This window comes from Mus caroli, unplaced genomic scaffold (assembly GCF_978045245.1).
Source record: "Mus caroli unplaced genomic scaffold, Mus_caroli_1 scaffold_17, whole genome shotgun sequence".
Lineage (NCBI taxonomy): Eukaryota > Metazoa > Chordata > Mammalia > Rodentia > Muridae > Mus > Mus caroli.
This window is the reverse complement of record NW_028227272.1, coordinates 1,636,398-1,659,174: the sequence shown is the minus strand read 5'-3', so window position 1 is coordinate 1,659,174 and position 22,777 is coordinate 1,636,398. Positions and strand designations below refer to the sequence as shown.

At 51.6% G+C, this 22,777-nt stretch overlaps 1 protein-coding gene across 1 annotated transcript in view; it reads left to right on the top strand.

The window, feature by feature from the left end:
- Ppl (periplakin) overlaps positions 1-22,777 on the top strand; it is a 48,705-nt gene that overhangs the window by 14,951 nt on the left and 10,977 nt on the right. Inside the window, exons 2-16 of the mRNA XM_021185602.3 lie at positions 4,747-4,846; positions 10,518-10,672; positions 11,263-11,383; positions 11,966-12,085; positions 12,172-12,213; positions 14,978-15,139; positions 15,221-15,328; positions 15,451-15,546; positions 17,306-17,428; positions 17,547-17,693; positions 18,451-18,602; positions 19,573-19,670; positions 19,859-20,016; positions 21,828-22,006; positions 22,098-22,236. Coding sequence (XP_021041261.1) covers positions 4,747-4,846; positions 10,518-10,672; positions 11,263-11,383; positions 11,966-12,085; positions 12,172-12,213; positions 14,978-15,139; positions 15,221-15,328; positions 15,451-15,546; positions 17,306-17,428; positions 17,547-17,693; positions 18,451-18,602; positions 19,573-19,670; positions 19,859-20,016; positions 21,828-22,006; positions 22,098-22,236 — 1,900 coding nt within the window. The remainder of the gene's footprint in view (positions 1-4,746; positions 4,847-10,517; positions 10,673-11,262; positions 11,384-11,965; positions 12,086-12,171; positions 12,214-14,977; positions 15,140-15,220; positions 15,329-15,450; positions 15,547-17,305; positions 17,429-17,546; positions 17,694-18,450; positions 18,603-19,572; positions 19,671-19,858; positions 20,017-21,827; positions 22,007-22,097; positions 22,237-22,777) is intronic.

Sequence of the window (22,777 nt, the reverse complement as noted above, 5' to 3'; positions counted from 1 at the left end):
CCTAGAGTCCTGACAGCAAGGTTCATCCTTGCTGAAGCAGGCGTTAGAGCTCCCCCTGTATTTTAGTTGAGCCATAGAGATAGCTCACATCTTAACTATCTGCTCTTTGTTCAGTAGACATCTGAGTTGTTCTAAATTCTCATGTTATAGGTAACGCTGGGAAGACTGAAGCCACATTAACTCTCTTGGGTTTCGATCCAGGAGTAAGGACTCACTGGGCTGAATGGCAAGTCTACATTCAGCCATTGCTTTATTTACTCATTTGTTGGACAAGATCTCACCTAGTAGCTCTGACTGTCCTGGAACTCATTATGTAGACCAGGCTAGCCTTGAGCTCACAGAAATCTACCAGCCTCTGCCTTCTAAGTGCTGGGATTAAAGGCATGGGCCACCACATCTTTGTGTGTGTGTGTGTGTGTGTGTGTGTGTGTGTGTGTGTGTGTGTGTATGAGACAGGATCTCATGTAGCTCAGGCTGGTCTCCAATTTGCTACTTATTGGAGATGACCTTGAGCTCCTGATCCACCAGCCTCTACCTCCTGAGTGTTGGGATCGCTGCCACACTTGACTTTATTTTATGGTCTGTGTATGTAGGTAACCACAGGAGTCCACCTTGAGTCCTCTATCACTCTCTGCCTTGTTTTATTGAGACAAGGTCTCTTAATGAACCTGAATGTCTCTGTGTCTCTGTCTCTCTCTGTCTCTGTCTCTCTCTCTCTCAGCTAGGCTGGCACCTTCCTCAGTGCTGGGGTACCATGACACCTTTTACATGGGGACAGAGATCTGAACTCAGATCCTTACAGAGCCATCTCTCTAGTCTAGCTCCCCACTCCTTTGAAGACAGGGCCTCAGATAGCCCAGACTGACCCCAACTTCATTATGTCGACTTAGACTCCTGATGCTACAGCCCTGCCTCCTGAGGGCTGAGATTGCAGCATGGGGGCCACACCTGGTTTATTTACATGTTCACCTTTTTCCACATCTCGGAACCACTTCACATTGCCGCCAGCGGCTCACACGGCAGGGGGATTTCTCCATGTCCTTGTAGCAACTGATACAGCGTTTCCTTATTCTTTATTATTACCACAACCATTTTGAAGTGGATAAAGGCATGGCAGTTTTGAGCACATGACATCTTAAACCAATATATTAACTATGAGCTGTGTGCTACAAGGCCTTAAGACTGCCAACTAAAGATGTCAAGGGTGTGGACTCTGGGGACTGTCTCAATTGGAATCCTGGCTCTGTTGGGTAATTACTGTGTGACTTGGGGAAGGTTACCTAACCTCTCTGTTCCTCATTTTCCATATCTATAAAGTTGGGATAATAATATATCATGTTAATTGCAGGGTTCTAAGAAGATAAGGTCAGAAGGGACTAGGAACCTGGCATGCAGAAAGTCAGTATTGGCATCTATTGTTATTATGATGCGTGTTGTTGCCCTGTGTTGGTTTATGTGGTTTTCACAGCATCCATCTATCTGGGTAGCAGTCGGTGCTGGGGGGAGAACTGCTGCTCTCTGTTCACAGGCTGTGTGATTCTGGGGGAGTGTTCTGACATCTCTGAGCTTTATTTATCTCACCCACAACTTTCCACACAAGCCTCCCTACTTCTTGGTGTAAGGATGGTGAGAGGTGGTGGATGTCTGGCCGGTGACTCAGACAATGGAGACAAGCAGGGTGCCTTTGTGCTCATCCTCATTCAGCAGGTAGAGAGCCAGAGGCTCCCGGGGATGAAGGCATAACTCCTGCCTGCAATTGTCCAAGCTCCTGATGGCACCTCTTGGTTGTTCCAAGCTCTGAGTCCCATCCTGCGTGCTAAACTCTGATGGGACAGTGATGGAGTCCCACGATGGGACAGCCAGTCAACCTGTGACAGGCTGACTGAGCACATGGAAACATTCCCTGAGGTGAGGCTGGAAGGCCCCTAACAGTGGCTCATGCAGGCAGGAAGATGTTGGGAAAGCCTCTCTATCTCCAGATGCTGCCGGCCGACAGGAGGCAGGAAGGCAGAGAACAGGGGACCTCTTTCTCCTAGTCTGCCCAGCTGAGGAGCAGGGCCTCTCTAGAAGCTCAGCTTATCCCTTCTGATGCGACTCTGCATGAGTTCCCCCATTCTTATCCCTCTTGGCCCATATCTAGGACAGGGACAGCTTCTCATAACTGTGTATAGGCGTGTGACTTCATCTGGTGTGTGTGTGTGTGGGGGGGGGTACTTTCTAGCTGCCTAAACGGCCAGAGGTCAGTCAGTGAGTGACTTACAGAATGAGGGCTCCTGGGCCTCTCTTTAGGAAAGTGCTGCTTCCTCTGTTGATTCTGCAGAAGAGGTAGCCTGGACTTTGTTCACTGTGAGCTGCCAGCCCACTGCCCTGGCCTGACACAGGGTAGGCCCTTGGGCAAGGTGAGGATGTGCGCAGGCGCGCAGTCATAATCGCCTTTGCTGGTATCATTTCTTCTCCCAGCTTTGCTCTCCAGTACCTGCCGTGCGTGCAGGTCCCCAGCCACTGCGGGTATCCAGGTCCCCAGGAAAAACCTGAGAAACCCACAGTGATAGATAGCATGCAGTGTCCTGGGCTCTGGCGACCTTTACTGCGCCCAGGGTTTGCAGAAGTGCACCTGATCCTCAGTCTCTCCTGTACTTGGGGGATCACTTTGAGGATCTAGTCCCCCGGCCCCCTGCCCTCTATCCCTGCCTAACCCAAAGGATGCACCCAGGACCTACCTTTCTTTGAAGCCTCTCTTTACTGGACATTCTGGCTGAGACCCCAACCTCATCCACATCCAAATGTATACATTTTATACATTGGAATATTATCCAGCTGGAGAAGGAGCAGAGTTGTCACAAAGACTGTGACAGGGATGGGTCTCCCAGACACTAGCGAAGCCAGCCATGAAGGGCTGCAGATAAAACGTCAAGCATAAGATGCTCACGGGTGCAGTGCTGGTGGCAAGGAGGGGAGGGGATAGAGAAATCAGAAGCAGTTGCTAATGGGCATGGGGTCTAGAGATGGCAAACACATTCTTCAGTTAGACAGTGGCGATGGCTATAAAAATCTATCCTGGAACCCATCAGTGTATATTTTCGATGGGTGAACTAATGCCGTGTGAATTACATCTCCAAGCAAACACTGAACTTGGCACAGTGGCCTGCACCTGTTACATTGTTATCAGCCAGGCAGCCAGGTCTTCTGCTCTATTGAAATTGTGGGTGGGGGAGGAGCTGTACAAGGGTGGGACTTTAGCATTACACAAGGCTCCATCTCTGGGTGACTGGCAGAAGATGGCTGTGATCATAGGTAGGAGCAGCAGCATCAGGTGCAATCAGCCAAAGACCTCAGCCTTGTGCAGGCCTCCGGTGCCAGGACCTCTAGCTCTACAAGTGTTTCACCATTCTAGACAGAACCTCGAGCCATGTTAACGCCAGGACGGAGGCTCTACCACTGACCTGATCTTCAGTCTGCTCTTTGCTTTTTATTCTGAGGCAGGGTCAAAATAAAAGTTTCCCAAGCTAGCCTTGCACTTACTGTGTAACCCTGTCAGGCTTTGAATGTGTGATCCTCCTACCACAGTCTCCCAAGCAGATGGAGTGGCAAGCCTGTACCACCAGGCTCAGCCGTATTCCATCTCTCAGGCAGGCCCAGAGAACCAGAATTGCTCAGCCCCCGACAGCCCAGCACTACAGGTCTCTGTGCCTCACATCACAGCTACTTTTGCTCCTTGTGTCTTGGTTGATCACTGTTCCCTGGCTTTGACTCCTTCTGAAGGGGTCCAGGGCGCCTCACTTTTGCAAATAAGACCCAAACTGACAATCTCAGGGAAGGCACCACAGAGGAACCTTCCAGCCAACTCCCCAAGTGAGGCAACGCTTGCTTGTATAGGCAAAAGAGGCATCTGCATCAATCACAACACACCCTGCATGCAAATGAAGGCTCCTGTTTGCACCAATCATGGCAGTCCTTATAGAATATCGGGGAAAGTGCCCCTCCTCTGGCTTGGGTAGGAATAGTTCTAGGGTCATCTTGAGTTCATGGAGGTTTGTGACATCAACAAGTCTAATGTAAAACTGTCTCAAACAGTTCTGGCACCAGCTACCTTCAGGAGCCATGACAAGCAGCTGTGACTGTCATGTAGTTTATTCAAGGTGTCTGTGGAATGCAGGAGACAGCTGGCATAACGGCAGTCCTACTATCTGTCTGACTGACAGTCTTTTTGCATGAGGCAGCCAGGGCAGCAGAGAAAGTCCACGCTCAGTGTCTTTGCTTATTTAGTGGACCAGGTGCATTGACAGTGCCTGCAGTAAGAATCCAAAGGACTGTCATTAACGCACAGGGTGATTTTTTACAGACTTCTACAGTGCTTTAAGTGTTAAATGCTTCAACTCATCAAGTGCCACAGGAAGAGCTGGGCCCCTCTCATCTGTCCCAGTTCCAACATGGATGGCTTGAGTTAGTGGTGGATGCCAGCCAACACAGAGGCCATCCAACCCCAGTGGAAAAAAATGAAAGGCTTGTGTTTTGACAACACGACAGAATACGAGCTTTAAATCCAATGGACAAAGTAAAGGCTGATACCCCTGCCCTGTGCACTATTTGTGTGTTAGTGGCTTCATCCTACTGGGACAGGCTAGCTCCTGGAAGTCTGGCTGGGTTGGCAGGTCCCTGGCAGCCTCCCAGGGGCCAGCCTGGGAGGCTGGAGGCTGGAGGCTGGGCTTGCACTGAGTCCTACTTCTCTGCTCCTTCCATCCGCAGCATCTCCAACAAGGAACTCTCAGATCTGATTGAGCAGCTGCAGAAGAATGCAGACCAGGTGGAAAGGAACATTGTGGACACCGAGGCCAAGATGCAGAGCGTGAGTGCCAGCTTCCCCTCCTGGGGCCTTCTTCAGCTTGGTCTTCACCCAGGAATACGGTCCCAGGCTCACCCACATCCAGCGTCTTTGTGGTTGCTACAAGCACAGCTCTTGGCATGGAGAGACCTGCAGTCCTCAGCCTAGCTATGGCTGAGGAAAAGAACCCACCCAGCCCAGGGCTGCAGGGATGCTGAGTCCCTGCACTGGGAGAAGAACTGACGCTGCTAAATTGGTAACCTAGTAACAGTAACAGTGGCAGTGCTGGGCTCCTTGGCTTACACTGTCCTCAAGGAAGACAAAAATCTCCTCGTGGGTGGAGCTTCCCCTGGGCGGAGCTTCCACTTGTGGCAGACTCTTAGGAGTCTAATCTGGGCACTTGACCTCCCTCAGTCACCTCTGTCCTGTATGAGTCCTTCTCAGAGGATAGAAGCACTCACATAGTCAGGATGTTGCAGGTTCCAGGAAGCCTAGCAAGTTCTACTGGGACACCAGGGGCATTCACCCAGCACACCTCCAATACCTGGACAATGCCTCCTTTGCTGGGGAACATATATCACTTTCCCATTCTCTCTCTCCTGACCTGCCGGAACCCCAGTGCTGCGGGTGAAACCCAGGGCATTAGCACGGGGCATGCTGGACTTGCTCTCTTCTGGCCTTCTGGATGAGGTGCTAAAAGAGCTGGGGACTAGTCAGGGACTAGCTGGCCCCAGGAGTGGCTGTAAATGGAACTGCTAAACTGGACAAAAAAGGAAGCAGCGAAGCCAGACTACATTTGGATCTCGGAGCACAGTGTCCCTGAGTGTCGGCAGGCCCTGGTACTGTTCCTGCCACACTTATACTCTAGTGTGCTTGTTGTTTGTCTGGAATTCAAGTGTAGCCAGGAGCTATGCTTCATCTGGTATCTTAGTCACCAGATGACCAAGAGCCAGCCCTGAGCAGTGTGGGACCAAGGGTTGGAAATTTACAGGACACCAGGCCCCACTGTTGTCTCTAGCCTCTGTTGTGGCTGCTTCTGCCTCCACAGCTTTCTCTGGGAGACCAGGGGTGTAATCCCAGGGCCCAGTCTATGACCCACTGTAGCCAGAGGATAGGGTGGGGGTGGTAGGTGGCAACTAGGGTCACAGGGGTCAGGAAGCCAGGGAGGTCCTGGCCCAGGATGGCCCTTCAGGGACTGAGGAATGTGGTCACCTTCCTCCTACTTGGGATCCTTGAGCACTCATCTCTCGCCTGTCAGAGTACCTGTTCCCTCCCAACATGCCTCTGGGAATTTTTTTTCTGCTATCCCCTCTCCTGGCACCCAACATGCCTCTGGGAATTTTTTTTTCTGCTATCCCCTCTCCTGGCACCCAACAATGGTATTTCATTTGTTTTCTTTCCTAAATGAAAATCATTTTGTTGGGATGTATCTGTTTTTCCTCACAACCAGACTAGTGTGTGCTCATAACTAACGTTTTAGGACAGATAAACAATATGTTGTGGGAAACTAAAATCCCATGGAGTCCATCCTCAAAGGCCTCCACCGGCCAGCTCTTCAGGGTTCTGTTCAGCCTTCTGTCATGTGCACATTGGTACAGGTGTGTGCATGTACGAGAGAGAGAGAGAGAGAGAGAGAGAGAGAGAGACAGAGAGACAGAGAGACAGAGAGAGACAGAGACAGAGAGACAGAGAGAGACAGAGAGAGACAGAGAGAGACAGAGAGAGAGACAGAGAGACAGAGAGACAGAGAGAGACAGAGAGACAGAGAGAGACAGAGAGAGAGAGACTGAGAGAGAGAGAAAGAAAGAAAAGGGGAATATATGCAGGTTCAGGCTTGCCTTTGTGTCTGCTGGGGAAATGACTCAAACAGTAACAGCCTGCCTGTGCATGTGTGCTTGTGTACGTGTATGTGTATGCAGTGCTCGGGGACTGAGCCCAGTACTGTGTGCATATTAGGCAGGTGTTGTACCCCTGAGCAACACCCCAACCCTGAGCTGCTTCAGTTTTTTTCTTTTTTTGTTTGTTTTGGTTTTTGGAAACAAAGTTTCTCTGTGTAGCCCTAGCAGTCCTGGAACTCACTCTGTAGACCAGGCTGGCCTCAGACTCACTGAGATCCGCCTGCCTCTGCCTCCAGAGTGATAGGATTAAAGACGTGCACCACCACTCCCTGGCTCGGAGCTGCTTCTTAATTTCAACAGAACAAAGTTGAAGAAAAACAAACAAACAAACCAACAAACAAAAAAACAAAAAACAAAAACAAACCAGCAGCCACTTTTGTAGAGTACCTGGGCCAAATCCTTTCCTTCCTCGTCCTTTCTTCTCTCATCCCCTCCCCTCCTTTTCCCCTTCCTGTCTCCCTTTCCTTTTCTCTTGTTTGTAGAAGGTATCATTATATTGTCCAAATGTTTTCCTGAACGTTCCATGTTTTAAATTGGTGAGAGATACTTGAGTAACAAGCTGAACTGCTAAAGAGCCACAAGTACAATGTTAGTATCACCCCATTCCCAGTGAGCCCCCTCACCCTTAGGCAATGCCTCCTGCTCTCTCTTTCCCAGCCACTCCCCTACTCTGTCTCTTCGTTAAGTGACCTGCATATCCCTATGCACAGAGCTTTCCAGTGACATGTCCTGTGTGCAGATGTCTGAAGCTGCAGACAGCCTGAAGGATGGATGGCGCGGTTTCCTTTGTAGCCCCTCTACCAACACTGCCCAGTGCCCAAACTGGATCACACTGCTCTCCTACCTGTCCATCAGTCAACCTGTCTTGCACCAGCCCTATCGATTCCTCTGGCCTGAAGGACCAGTTTATCAGGGTGTAAATCACAGAAAGACCCCAGAAGTGACCTCCATCTATGAATTCACCTCTGTGAATCTGTGCTTTGGTAGATAGTCACCTAGGCAAGATTGATTACCTGGTTACGAATTTCCTAAAAAAGCCTTTGGTGCTCACCCCCTAGAGATGGCCCCTCCCTAGGCCCCCACACTCTCCACTGCCCACTAGTTTGGCTGACTTGAGCCCTTATTCACCCACCCAGGGTCCCCCGAGCAGGTCTCCTCACCTAAGCAGATGTGTCCCCACCCTAGACTCACCGGTAGGATTCAGTAATGATTAACAGAGTTTGCCTCTGAAACATTCATCTTTGACACTGTGGGGCCCAGGTGGCCTTGGGTCAGCCAGTCACTGAGAAGGTAATATTCTGCCCAAGCCAGGGAGCATCAGGTCAGCGATGCCTGGCCTTCCACTCGACAGCCTCAGCTCCAGGTCACTGGGAGAGCCAGGCTCCCACCCTGCTCAGCGCCCCAGGTAGCCATGGATGGGAATCCCCATGACACTAGGCTATCTCTCTACCCATCCCTCCTTTTTTCCTTTTCGTATTTCTGGTTTTATTCTTACTTTTCCAATCCTCAGGATGGAACCCAAGGACTAGCCTGCTAAGCACACACACTGCCACTGGGCTGCACCTCCCTGTCCTCGGCTCTGTCTTCTTCCTCCTCCTTCTTTCAGACAATCCCCATGACCTCCTTCTTTCAGACAATCCCCATGAAGCCCAGGCTGGCTTCGAACCAACAACATAACTGGGTCTGGTTCATTTTCCTTGTCCTTCCTCCCTTTGTTTGATTGCTTGTTGTGTGTGCTCACACCATGGTACATGTAAGAAGATCATAAGGCAACTTGTAGGAGTTGGTTCTCTCTGTCTACCATGTATGTAGGTGCTGAGATTGAACTCGGTTCATCAACCTGGTGGCAGATGTCCTACTCACTCAGCAATCCTATCAGGAACCTTCCTGAGTTTTGTTCCTTATTTTTAAAGATTTATTTGTTTCTGTTGTGTATGACTGGGTGTTTTGCCTGAATCTATGGCAGTGTATCACATGCAAAACTCCCACCCAGGGAGGCCAGAAGAGGACTTTTGATCCACAGGAATTAGGGAATCCTGTGAGTTATGTGGGTGCTGAGAACTGAACCCAGGGCCTCTGGAAGAGCAGCCAGTGCTCTTAACCACTGAGCCATCTCTTCCACCCCAGTTCCCTTCATTTTTCGAAATAAGGTCTTGCTACACACTGGAGGCTGACCTTGAGTTTGACCCTTCTTCCTCAGCCCCTCCAGTGCCAAGATCACCTTCATTCACCACCACAGCTTTTCTTCCTACTTTTAAACACGATGTCTGCTTTACACTTTACAAGGTGTGTGTGGTCCAGTGCGCCACCCAGTATATTTAGGACCTCATTAGAGCTCTGTGATGCTCTCACAGATCAGAGCCAGTGCTCCATGATGCTCTCACAGGTTGAAGCCAGTGGGCTCTCTGCCATTTCCACTCATGACCTTCCTAGCCCCATGCCAGGAAGCTTTCTGCCTCCTGCCCTTAGGCCTACCAGCTGGGGATTTTTTACCTAAATGGAATCCCATGCCCATGGTCACTGTGTATGCTTTTCTCCAGTCTCATTTTCCTGGTGGAATTACTTCTGTCACTGAGAAGCATCCCCAGCCCTGTTTCTCTCTTCTGGTTGCTGTGCTTCTTGGACAAAATCTGTGTCCTTGAACCTGTTAGGCAAGCATCTACACCCAGAACTGCTTCCCAGCCTCAGCTTTCCTCTTCTGAAGGCAGGTAGAGATGGGACATCCAGAGCCAGCCAGCCATCAGGAGGCCTTACTGCTGTAGGTACCCAGTGTTGCTTATCCTACCTTCAGCCTAACTCACTGACATCCTCACTTCCCCTGATGAACTCTGAGACCCTTAGGGATTCATCCCTGGACTCCAGCTTGGTGCTAAAAATACAGCCAGGTTTCGTGGCTGCTGGAGTAGACAGACTGTGTCTAGACACACTGCCTGGGGCTGGAGGGATGACTCAAGGGTTAATAGCACTTGCTGCTCATTCAGAGGACCAGGGTTTGGTTCCCAGCACCCATGATGGGCAGTTTACAACTGCCTGTAAATCTAACTCCAGGGGATCTCTCTCTCTCTCTCTCTCTCTCTCTCTCTCTCTCTCTCTCTCTCTCTCTCACACACACACACACACACACACACACACACACAGAGACACTAAATATCTACCCCACCCACTTTTCCTTCTATCACCACTATGACCAGCCTAGCAGTTGCCTAGGTCAACAGGTGACACCACCAGCAATTCTAGCTCACCCTAATGTTGAAGGCCAGCTGTATGGCTCCTGGAAGCCACAACTTAGGTATGGAAGGAGCCGTGCAATTGGCTCTTTCCTTGGGGTCCTTCTGTGCTCTGCGTCCACAGGTCATGTGAACAGTCCTCACTTCTGCTCTGGTCTCCCTCCCATCCCTGCCTCCACTAGTCTCTTACTGGTCCCTCAATTGTGGCTTGCTCTGTCTTTCCTCAGGGCCTTTGCACAGACTGTCCCCTCTGCCTAGAACACATTTCTCCTCTGTCCTTCATCCTAGTTTATTCAGCGCCTCAGCAGTGCCTCCCTGAGCTCTGGTGCCTGTGGGGTGTCCATCAGCTTGCCTTGTAGACAGTCTCCCAGCTTGGGTTATGAGCACCAGGCAGGCAGAGCCAACCTAGGAACCAGTGGGACTGCTACCCCTGTGTCTCAGTGCCCAGCTGTTTGGTGAGAGCCAGTCTGGATGAAGCCAGAGGAGCCCTCAGCTGGCCCTGCCCCTCAGGCCCTGTGGTATCACCACAGACTTGGAGTCTCCACGGTTATCTTTTCTTTTCCTTCTCAGGACCTGGCCCGGATGCAAGAGGGGCAGCTCCCTGAGCACCGGGACGCGGCCCTGCAGAACGTGTCTGACTCAGAAAAGCTGCTGTACGTGCTGGAGGCAGATTCGGCCATCGCCAAGCACATGAAGCACCCACAGGGGGACATGATCGCCGAGGAGTAAGCCCTTTCTGTGTGTCCCAGTGAGCGTGCTAGGCTGGGGTCTAGGAAGGAGGGCTGGAGCTCTCCAGTCTTCAGGACCCCTCTTTCCTGTAGCGTTGCACAGGGCAGGTGGACACCAAAGATGCCCACCAGAGGCCTTAAGTTATACTTAATGACCAGGCTGTAGATGGGGACTGAGGCTTTGGGAGTTGACAGTCCCATTGCTTCAGGACTCCATAGCCACTGTGTCTCCTGAGCTATGGCCACACTGCAGCTCAACACAGTGATCCAGCACCCCACGGGTCAGGGTACTTTCCATGCTCCGTGTCCCCGTGTTTGTCATTATGTGACACAGCCCTGCCTGTGCCTGTGCTGGGCTTGTGATTCAGTGAGCAGTGGTCTGGCCCATTTCTTCCCAAACCATCTAGAGCAGCCCTTGAGGCAGCAGCAGAGAAGGAAGGTTGGGGAACATGAATAGGAAGAACAACAGGATTCAGAGTTGGTCTGCTGCCCACGGTCACTGTCCCCTGTCCTCCAGGACACTGACCTGAAGCCCAAGCCGAGGCTTATGCGATGGCCACTAACATGGTAGCTTATCCCCCACACAGCATCCGCCAGCTGAAAGAGCGCGTGACCAACCTGCGGGGGAAACACAAGCAGATGTACAGCCTGGCAGTGAAAGAGGCTGACCCGAGGGTCAACTGGGACACACTGGTGGACGAGAAGCTGGTATGGCCTGGCCCGGAGCACCTCGGCCCTGCTAATAGGGGATACCGGAATGAAGTCTTCTGAAATTGTACAACTGAGAGCAGTGGGGCTCAGAGAAGGAAGGGCAATACCCAGCCTGAGTCATACAGCCAGACCTTGTTCCCCACTAACTGTGCCATGCCCCCTCATGCCTACCTTGCTGGTGTCCTTGCAAAGCTATGTGGGCAGGCTGGAGAAGCTTGTCTCCCCTAAGGTGAAGCTTGTAGCAGTCATCGCAGCTGGTTGTCTTTGTGGCACGTCTCGGCAGCTGTTAGCACTGTGACCCTGGGGAAGGGTCTTCCCTTCACATGTCTGCCTGGAAAATGAAAACAGTGATGAGGGAGGGGCCCCCGGGCCACTGTGAGATTAAGGGATGATATGTGCGATACAGGAGCATTAGCAGTGGTCCAGAGAGATGCCTGCCACTACTTAGTCCAGAGAAGTGACGGGGGAAAGCATCCCTCAGGCCCCCACCCCCGGCCAACAGCCCACGCTTCCAAGGGTTAGGCTGGGTCTGCTCCCAAGCCATAGCTCTGTCCTGGTGTCTCTCCACCTACCCACCAGGACAAGCTGAGCAGCCAGAGCTTTGGGACTGACCTTCCTCTGGTAGACAGCCAGGTGGAGCAACACAACATCTTCCACAATGAAGTCAAAGCCATCGGGCCCCACCTGGCCAAGGACAAGGTATGTATGTGGTGGAGTCTTTGTGGAGGTGTGGGGCAGAGAGGGGGCACACTTAGCCTAACCTCAGCCCTCAACCCTACCCACAGGAGCAGAACAGTGAACTCCAAGCCAAGTATCAGAAGTTGCTGGTGAGAAACCCTGGGAGATGGGATAGGATGGGAGGCTTATGGACTGGGGACAGCATGCTCTAGTGTCACCATGGCGGTCTGTGAGGTGCCAGGGATGGAACTCAGGGCTTTGTGGATTCTATCTAGGTCAGCATCCTGCCATCTGAGCTATTCTAAGCTCTGCTCAGTTCTTTGTGTGGCATTGCTGCGTGCCAAGCATGCGCTTTGAGCATGGTCCAGGCATGTGTGTGCACAAGTACCTGCACGTATGACATGCGTGCTTGTCATTCTTATTCTACCAAACACATTCCAAGCCTCCTAGCCTTCCCTACGCCTTCCTAGCTCTCAGTTTCTCCAGCTGCTCCTATGACCCAAGGGGCTGAGTTGCAGCTTGGCTTGGAGGGTGCTCGTCCATGAAGCTCTAGGTTCCGTCCCTAATGCCAAATGAAGCCCAGGCATGGGGATGAACCTGAGAGAAGAGGCAAGATAGGCAGGAGTTTAGGGTCATCCTCCGTTACATAACAAGTTTGAGGTTATCCTGAGCTACATGAGACCCTGCTTCAAGCGAATCAGTAAATTAATAATGATCCAAAAGCAAATGCAGGCGACATGGCTGGTGATTATTGAGTGCTAGCTGTGTGCTAGATGGCAAGCTGAAGATTCAAGGAGATGTCAGTCCCGCAGGGATCTTCTCTCTTTGTTCACTGGTTTGTCCTCAGCGCCTAAAACCGTGTGTCTTAGTCAGGGTTTCTATTCCTGCACAAACATCATGACCAAGAAGCAAGTTGGGGAGGAAAGGGTTTATTCAGCTTACACTTCCATGCTGCTGTTCATCACCAAAGGAAGTCAGGACTGGAACTCAGACAGGTCAGGGAGCAGGAGCTGATACAGAGGCCATGGAGGGATGTTCTTTACTGGCTTGCCTCTCCTGGCTTGCTCAGCCTACTCTCTTATAGAACCCAAGACTACCAGCCCAGGGATGGTCCCACCCACAAGGGGCCTTTCCCCCTTGATCACTAATTGAGAAAATGCCTTACAGTTGGATCTCATGGAGGCATTTCCTCAACTGAAGCTCCTTTCTCTGTGATAACTCCAGCTGTGTCAAGTTGACACAAAAATAGCCAGTACAATTGACCCCTTGTCAACTTGACACACAAACACATCACTAGTAAGCCTCAACCCTTACATTCTTATTCATCCCCAAGATCTAAATAACTTTAAAAGTCCCACAGTCTTTACATATTCTTAAAATTTCAATCTCTTTAAAATATCCATCTCTTTTAAAATCCAAAGTCTTTTTACAATTAAAAGTCTCTTAACTGTGGGCTCCACTAAAACAGTTTCTTCCTTCAAGAGGGAAAATATCAGGGCACAGTCACAATCAAAGCAAAAATCAATCTCCAACCGTCCAACGTCTGGGATCCAACTCACGATCTTCTGGACTCCTCCAAGGGCTTGGGTCACTTCTCCAGCCATGCCCTTTGTAGCACACACGTCGTCCTCTGGGCTCCAGATGCCTGTACTCCACTGCTGCTGCTGCTCTTGGTGGTCATCTCGTGGTACTGGCATCTCCAAAACACTGCGTGACCCCTTCAGTCCTGGGCCTTCAATTACAACTGGGGCTGCACCTTCACCAATGGCCTTCCATGGCCTCTCACAGTGCCGAGCCTGAGCTGCTGTGTGACCCCTTCATGCCTTCAAAACCAGTACCACCTGGGTGACCCTTACACATTACCAAGTCCCACTGCAGAAGGAGTACAACCTTGCCTATCTCTGGAACACAGCCTCTTTGTGCTTTCAGAAAACACTTCCCAGAAGATGTCACCTCAACGATGCTGGTCTCTTCTTAATCACCGCTAATTTCTTAGCTCCAGCTAACCAGCATCAATAGTCCCAGTAATGCAAAGTTTTTGCTTTAGTAGTTCTGGTATCTTGTTAATCACAGCTGATTCTTCAGCCCCAGCTAACCAGAACTACAAAATCTTCACAATAAAAACAGCAATGGCCCTTAAGAGAGTCTTTAATTTTCCCTCTGAAATTTCACAACCCAAGCCTCCATCCTCTGCACTGTTCTCAACATTATCTTCCAAGCTCCTACACAGAATTCGACAGAGCTCTTAACACTGAATGGGTCTTCTGGCCCAAAGTTCCAAAGTCCTTCCACAGTCCTCCCCAAAACATGGTCAGGTTGTCACAGGAATACCCCACTCTGCTGGTACCAATTTGTCTTAGTCAGGGTTTCTATTCCTGCACAAACATCATGACCAAGAAGCAAGTTGGGGAGGAAAGGGTTTATTCAGCTTACACTTCCATGCTGCTGTTCATCACCAAAGGAAGTCAGGACTGGAACTCAGACAGGTCAGGGAGCAGGAGCTGATACAGAGGCCATGGAGGGATGTTCTTTACTGGCTTGCCTCTCCTGGCTTGCTCAGCCTACTCTCTTATAGAACCCAAGACTACCAGCCCAGGGATGGTCCCACCCACAAGGGGCCTTTCCCCCTTGATCACTAATTGAGAAAATGCCTTACAGTTGGATCTCATGGAGGCATTTCCTCAACTGAAGCTCCTTTCTCTGTGATAACTCCAGCTGTGTCAAGTTGACACAAAAATAGCCAGTACACCGTGCTACACATCTTCATGGTGCTCAATAAACGCCTGCAAGTAAATGTGGAGAGGATCAGTGCCTGATCCAGGGGCCTGGCCGGGAAGGAACAGGGTGGACACTGTAGGAGGCAGGCAGGAAAGCCAAGCCAATTCTGTCTTCACCTCACACTCATCCCAACAGACAGCATCACAGGCACGGCAGCAGCACCTGAGCTCGCTGCAGGATTACATGCAGCGCTGCACCAATGAGCTGTACTGGCTGGACCAGCAAGCCAAGGGCCGCATGCAGTATGACTGGAGTGACCGCAACCTCGACTACCCCAGCCGCCGCCGCCAGTACGAGGTGGGCACAGGACCGGGTGCAGGGCCAGAGTGGGGCACAGGGCTGCCAAGCTAGGTGCTGACCGCATCTGCTTCCTGACAGAATTTCATTAACCGGAACCTGGAGGCCAAAGAAGAAAGAATCAACAAACTGCACACTGAAGGCGACCAACTGCTGACAGCTGAGCACCCAGGGAGGAACTCCATTGAGGTGCGTGTTCCCCTCATAGGCACCTCCCTTTCTCTGCCCTCCCCACCTGGTTTTCTATCAGTTCATCTTCTGACAGCCCAGACTCCTGGGCTGCAGTGGCCGGTCTCTCCTCTTCCGGACAGGCACACATGGAGGCCGTGCATGCCGAGTGGAAGGAGTACCTGAACTTGCTCATCTGTGAGGAGAGCCATCTGAAATACATGGAAGACTACCACCAAGTAGGTACCTGCCTGGCTCTAGCCACGCCATGGGATTCAGGAGTTCCTGGGTGCGCACAGAGCCCCACACATGCATCTGGAGGGCAGAGGACAACTTGTCATGAGTGAGTCTCTCCACCATGCATCAGGGGACTCAACTCAGGGCACTGTGCTAATGCCATGGGCACTTTTATCTGCTGAGAGACTTCACTAGCTCAAGGTTTTGAATTTCTGACATAGGATCTCATGTAGGCCAGGCTAACCACTCTCCGTGTGAGAAGGGATGAACTCGACTCCCAGTCCTCCTGCCTCACTCCACCTTGGGTTTGATTTTGCTGAGCTATACAGAACATAAACCTTACTATTCAGCCCCCTCAGGAAAACGGACATTCCTACCCCACCCCCCTTGAGACAAGTTCTCAGTGTATAGTCCAGACTGTCGCTGCATTCAAACTCTCCGCCATTCTCCTGCCTCAGCCTCTTGAGTAGCACCACCATGACCATGCCTAGCTCATTTTTACCACTGACCCATTTGTTACATTAACAATACAGGACAACCTCACCCTCTGTTTCCTGAACTTTCTCATCAGACAGATAGAAATTGAGTGCCCACCCCCAACACACACACACACACACACACACACACACACACACACGCCCCTGATGACCTCTGACCTGCCTCTGGGTTTGCCTGGTATTAGCTAGTGTGAGCACAGGTGACCCAGAACGGTGCCTCTTGCCCTTGTGTGTCCAGCTCTTCTCACTAAGCATGATGGCCTGGGCACAGCGCAGCATGTTGCTATGTTTGTGTACTTTTTATTCTTGTGGCCAAGTGACTGCCTATTGTCCAGGTGGGCACCTGTTTACATTGCCGTCTATTCATAGACAGTGTTTCCATGGGAAACAGTAAGAGCTGTAGGTAGTCATCATAAGGCAGGGTCTTCCTCATACTTTCCCAGTTCTAGCAATCGAGCCCAGGGCTTCACATAGGCCAGGGCAGGCCCCACCTTTAAGCTGTATTCCCAGCATCCCTTTACCTTCTGTCGGAAGACGGTCTTACTAAGTGGCAAACTTGAACTTGTGATCCTCCTGCCTCAGCCTCCCGAGTGGCTAGCATGATCACATGATCACACGCCTGCTTGATCTAGAGTCTTCAGACTGGAACTTGACAAGTATCTGAGCAACACAGAATTTCACAAAGGTCCAAAAGTCCTCCTCAGAGCAGCAGCCCAAGCATTCAGCTGAGGGGACAACTGAAAATAAATGAGTCAAGAGGTGGTGAACCAAAAACTGGGCAAGGGAACTTTCCAGAACAAGAAGAGGAGGTAGCTAGCAAGGCTTAGAATTAAAGCATGGTTGGGTGCTGGTAAATGGTACAGCCGGCTTCTGAGGAATGCATTGCTGGGTGATTTTGTTACTGTGCAAACCTATGAAGTACACTTACACTGGGTGGTTTCACAGGGTGGGATGTTCATAAAGCATAATCTGGAGGGGCCTCAGCTGAAGGTTTGCATGCAGCCGTATTGTTAGGGTGCTCCTGGCACACAGAGAGAAAGCCTGAACTTACTGGCATCAAAAGATATATAGAGGTGGGGTGTTGGGGAGCCAGTGTTTCTCCACTGAGGCCCTGCACAGCCAGGCTGAAGAGGGGGTCAAAGAGGCTCAAGCAGGTCATGTCATAGACTTAGGCCCACCTAAGGGATAAGCATGCACCACAACCAGCCGTCGGGGTGTGCGTGGTCGCTTTCCATCTGTGATGGTGTCCTCTGATCTCCCTCAGTTTCACAAAGACATGAAGGATGCTCAGGAGCTGCTACGCAAGGTGGACTCAGACTTGAACCAGAAATATAGCCCTGACTTCAAAGACCGGTATCAGATAGAGCTGTTGCTTCGGGAACTGGATGTGAGTGGCGGCGTGTGAGGTCCCTGCCAGGCTGCCCCGGACCTGAGCAGATGCAGCCAGGGCCTGCCTCGTGCTCCCCTGGAAGCTGGCCTTACCTGGTGCTGTGCTGCTCTTACAGGACCAGGAGAAGGCTCTGGACAAGTATGAGGATGTGGTGCGGGGGCTGCAGAGGCGAGGGCAGCAAGTGGTGCCACTCAAGTACCGCCGCGAGACGCCGCTCAAACCCATCCCTGTGGAGGCCCTCTGTGACTTTGAGAGTGACCAGGTCAGTTACTACCTGACCTAGGCAGCCTGGACCTACAGCACAGAAGTCTTAGGGGTGGCACAGGTAGAGCTGGGGCCACAAGCAGTCATCTCTTGCGGGTGTCACTCTCTGTCCTCTCTTTCTCCTGGGGGTGGATATGCACCCCCATACCCTTTCCTCCCCCACTGCCTTGCCTTCATCTTTCTTATCAGCTCAACCAGCCTAGCCATTCTAGCTACAGTCCCAGGGAAGCCTCTCGCTGGCAGATGTATAATGTTTACAGCCACTTCTACCCAGTGGTCAGGCCTCAGTCATATGGCCATCCAGAGCCTGGAATATAGGAGATGTGCCACTTGGACTAGGGATGGCAGGGATGGTTCCCCAAGGTGAAGCTGAGGGGCTGGAGGTGGAGCTCAACTAGTAGAGCACATGCATGAGGCCCTGCACTGCATAAACCAGGCATGGATGATGGCACATGCTTGTAAACTCACCACTCTGGTACTGAGAGTGGGAGGATCTGAAGTTCAAGGTATCCTCCACATAGTAAATTTGAAGCCAGCCAGGGTTATGTCACACACACACAAAAAAAAGTCTAAATAGAGATTAGCAGTCAAGAGGGTTCCCTCTGAGCTGGCTCTGTCTAGCTCTGTGACCTGAGTAAGAGGAAGGCTGAGACTCCCTGTGTCTGAGCGTTAAGAGGGCCATGGGGCAGACAGAAGAGAGTCTCCTGCTCCCAGGCCTGAGAGTGAATCTGAACTGTTGGGTCTGTTCCCACCAGGGCCTGATCTCAAGGGGCTATAGCTACACACTGCAGAAGAACAATGGGGAGAGCTGGGAGCTGACAGACAGCACTGGGAAGAAGCTGACCGCCCCAGCCGTCTGCTTCATTATTCCCCCCACCGACCCCGAGGCCTTGGCTCTTGCTGACAGGTACAGACACAGAGGAGGGATAAGAGAGTGGACCCACACCTGGGCTCCGCAAGCCTCTCTTGTTTAAACCCTCTTAGTGGCGGGTAGGATGCGACACATGCCTCTCATTCTGACCTCCCTTAAAAGCTGCAGGAAGAGTGGCAGGCTAGGTTGGCTTGCTGAATTGGATGTCTGGCTAGGGGCCGGTGCAGCAGGCATGTTCTCTGGGTGCCTCTGAGTGCCTCTGAGCCTTTGCAAGTCTTAACCATCCCACTTGTGGCGCCTGTGTCCTACTTCACCGATTCTGGCCATTATTTTACGCTCAGTAGGTCCCCCACCCTTTCTCTCTGTTTTCACGATCTTTCATTTTGCTAAGATCTGTGGGTTGGCCTTGCTGGGCCTTGGCCCCTTGACATCAGTGTCAGGTGGCAAATCGCTCATTCATGTGAGGACCCTTTGATCAATGAGTAGACGCAAGGGGGTCCCTGGGCTTCCTCCTACCATCTATCAAACACCCACTGTGCACCCTCCCTGCTAGTGACAGATGTTTCTAAGTAGCGGGGCTTGCAAGGGAAGGTAGTGGAGAGGGGGAAGGACAGAGGCAGATGAGATTCTTCCCAAACCTTGTTGCTGTAACTCATGAGGCACCTTTATTTCATTACTTGTTAGGGATCAGGAAATGAATACATGTGCATGTGACAGCACATATGTGGAGGTCAGAGGACAACTTGCTAGAGTTGGTTCTCTCCTTCTATCATGTAGGTTCAGGGGATCAAATTCAGGCCTTCAGCTTGGTGGCAAGCACCTTTACCCACTGAGCCATTTTGTTACCCCCTGCGTCATCTCCTCCCCCCCCCCCATAGTATTTTTGACTCTTCAAAACCCTCCAAGGAGCTACTTGGCTCCCGTGGGCTGTTACCCAACCCAGGATGGGAACCTGCTAGGAGGCTGGTATGAGGCCAGGGTCCCCAGCACATTCTTGCTCTCACAGCTTGGGCAGCCAGTACCGAAGTGTGAGGCAGAAGGCGACTGGGAGCAAACATGCACTCCAGCAGCGGCATGAGGTGCTAAGGACGGAGAACCCTGGAGGTGGGTACCAGGGTGTCCTGTACAGGGCCAGGGACATGGGAGAGGGGATGAAGTAGACTGCTGTGCATGGGTGACAAGTATCTGCTAGAGGGCTGAGAGAGAGAGGCCAGGCCAGCCCAAGGACCTGGTTGGCTTTTGGGGCCTCGTGCTCCTTCACTGTCATCCCTGATTTGTCCTCCCTACGACAGATGCCTCTGATCTTCAGGGGCGACAGCTGCTGGCTGGCTTGGACAAAGTGGCCAGTGACCTGAACCGGCAGGAAAAGGCTATCACAGGGATCCTACGGCCACCACTTGAGCAGGGACGGGCAATTGAGGATAGTGCGGAGCGGGCCAAGGACCTCAAGGTATTGCCAGGCTGGGGCTCCTGCTCAAGGTTCCACCTCTGTGGGGCCTTGGGACATTCAAAACAGGTGTTGGATATTTATAGAGGTAATTATGGAGAACTGTCCCAAGGGTCAAACAGATGCCCTATTCTGAAGTTCTGGCATATCCCAGATGTGATCTGGCTCTGTTTCTGAGTGGCTTTTCAGCCTAGTATCACAGCCATAATAATGATAGCAGGAACTGGGATCCTAGCAGTATCTGCTGAGTATCTGCTGAGTGAGGCTGTGGGCAAGAGGTGGATTGGCTGTGGAAATGCAGATCTAGCCCACTTCTGCTTGCCCTGCCTGAAACAGGCCAGGGCCTGCCTCTCTCTCTCAATCTCTCTCTCTCTCTCTCTCTCTCTCTCTCTCTCTCTCTCTCTCTCTCTCTCTCTCTCTTCCTCCTCTTTCCCTATCTTCCTTCTTTCTCCTCCTCCCCTTCCTCTTCTTCCTCTTATTTCTCCTCCTCCTCTTTTCTGAAACAGGGTTTCTCTCTGTGACCCTGGCTGTCCTGGAACTCACTCTGTAAACCAGGCTGGTCTCTAAGTCAGAGATCTGCCTACCTCTGCCTCCCAAGTGCTGGGATTAAAGGCATGCGCCACCACTGCCTGGATCAGGCCATTCTAAAGTAAAATAGGCTGGTCCTCATTTGAGCTGCTGAACCTGGCAAGACGCCCATGTCTCCATTGACCACTACCTACTCTCATATCCTTCTGCCTGACAGCTCTCTGTGGTAGGTCCTGCCATCCCTGTTTTAGAGAAAATTAAGAGTCAGAAAAATCCAGTGGTCTCTGGTGCCTGGCACAGGAGTGAGGGTAGAGGTCCAGGGGCATAGGCCCACAGTATCACAAGACTCCAAGTTCTGTGGAGTCACGGGATGGGCATATCACAGTATCTACCTGGCAGGTTGCCCAAGATTTCATGAACTCTTTCATGAAAGGTATATAGATTATCCTGTGTCCAGGGGCAACCTGCTGTTGTCTGAGTTACAGACTTTAACAGTTCACTTGTACCAGATCTTCATTAAAAACACAGACCCTGGGACCGAGAAGAGAGCTTGGTCAGTAGAGTGCTTGCTTCACATAGTGCAGAGGCAAGAAGGAGGATCTTAGCTCAGTCCCCAGCACTCACATCAAAAGCTGGGCATGGCGGGACACCCCCATAATTACTTCCACTGCTGAGGAGACAGGATCACGAGGAGATCGGTGAGGCTTGCCAGCTGGCCAGCCTAATTGACAAGCCCCAGTTCCTACTAAGAGATGCTGTCTGCAAATCAAACAGACAAGGCAGGGCTCGAGAGGCTCAGTTTATAAAGTGCTCACATACAACCATAAGGACTGAGTGCAGATCCCTTAGCATCCAGGCTTAAAAAACCTAAAAACCAGCATGGTTGCACTGGTCTATAAATCTGACTTTGGATGAAGCCTACTTGCTAATTGGTAAGCACTATTCTCAGTGAGAGACCTGTCTTAGAAGACAAGACCATGATCTAGAGAGTACTGACCCCGGCCTCTGGCCTCCACATTTATACTCACACCAACTCCACCTCTCCCTTCCACTCAAAATAAAATACTGAGGGTGACCTCTGGTTTCTCATACATATACCCCCCAATGTTTGTGCACACACACACACACACACACACACACCACAGACTGCCAGACTGGTGATTGGGCCCCAGATGGACACCCCAGGGAGGTGAACCTTCTCAGCCATTCTCACTGTCCCAGGGCACATCCTTGAGGGAAGAGAGCTGTAGGGCTGTGGTTGATCTGGGCAATCTTGATCTCTGTAGAACATTACCAGTGAGCTGCTACAGATTGAGCCAGAGAAGGCGCAGTGCACAGCCGAGTGTGAAGCCTTTGTGCAGGCCCTCCCGGGCAGCGGCACCGCACCCTTGCTGAAGACCCGGGTAGAAGACACCAACCAGAAATATGAGCGACTGGTATGGTTGCTAGAGGCAGCCCAGGAGAAGTAAGTGGCAGGTAGACAGTCGGAGGGTGGTCATGGTGGGGTCAAGGGGCCACCTGACCCCTACACATACAATGTTGCCCTGTGTCCTTAGGGTGGACGTGGCCAACCGCCTAGAGAACAGTCTGCAGCGGGGCAGGGAGCTGCTGGCCTCATACGAGAACAAACTGATTCAGGATGACACAATGCCTGAAAGTGGTCATGTGTTGGACAGCAAGAGGCAGGAGCTGGAGGTAAACTTAGGATCTGGGGGCCGTGGGGTCCTTTCTTTGGGTTCAGGACATCTGCTTCCATCCCCAGATGAGGATGTGAGGGCCCTGAAGGTTTGGAGTTCCCAGCAGGTTATTCTGGGAACAAAGGCAGTGGGCTTTTTCTTGGCTGTTCCTAAGGTCTGTGCAGCCAGGAAGGTCTTAAAGTCACTCTTTTGCAGCAGAGGGCACGGAAAACATGGGTTTCTGAAGCTCCTGATGAGCACATCTAGCAGCCTGGGCCTACAGCTCCTGGGTATGTGCACAGCCACTGTCACCAGCGGTCTAGGACGCAGGTGTGGATGTCTGAGCACTGAGGCACTCTGATCATGGCCTGTAGCAATCTTTGTCTGTCTCCTTTTCATGAGCAAAGCAGGCTCAGGGAGAGGCTCGAGGCTGGAGGATGGCAGGCACACATGCCACCCCTTTAGCAGTTTGCCAAAGGAGACTTTTCAGAGCTGTGTTTATTATAATGAAAAGTGCCTTTAATCCCGGCACTCGGGAGGCAGAGGCAGGAGGATTTCTG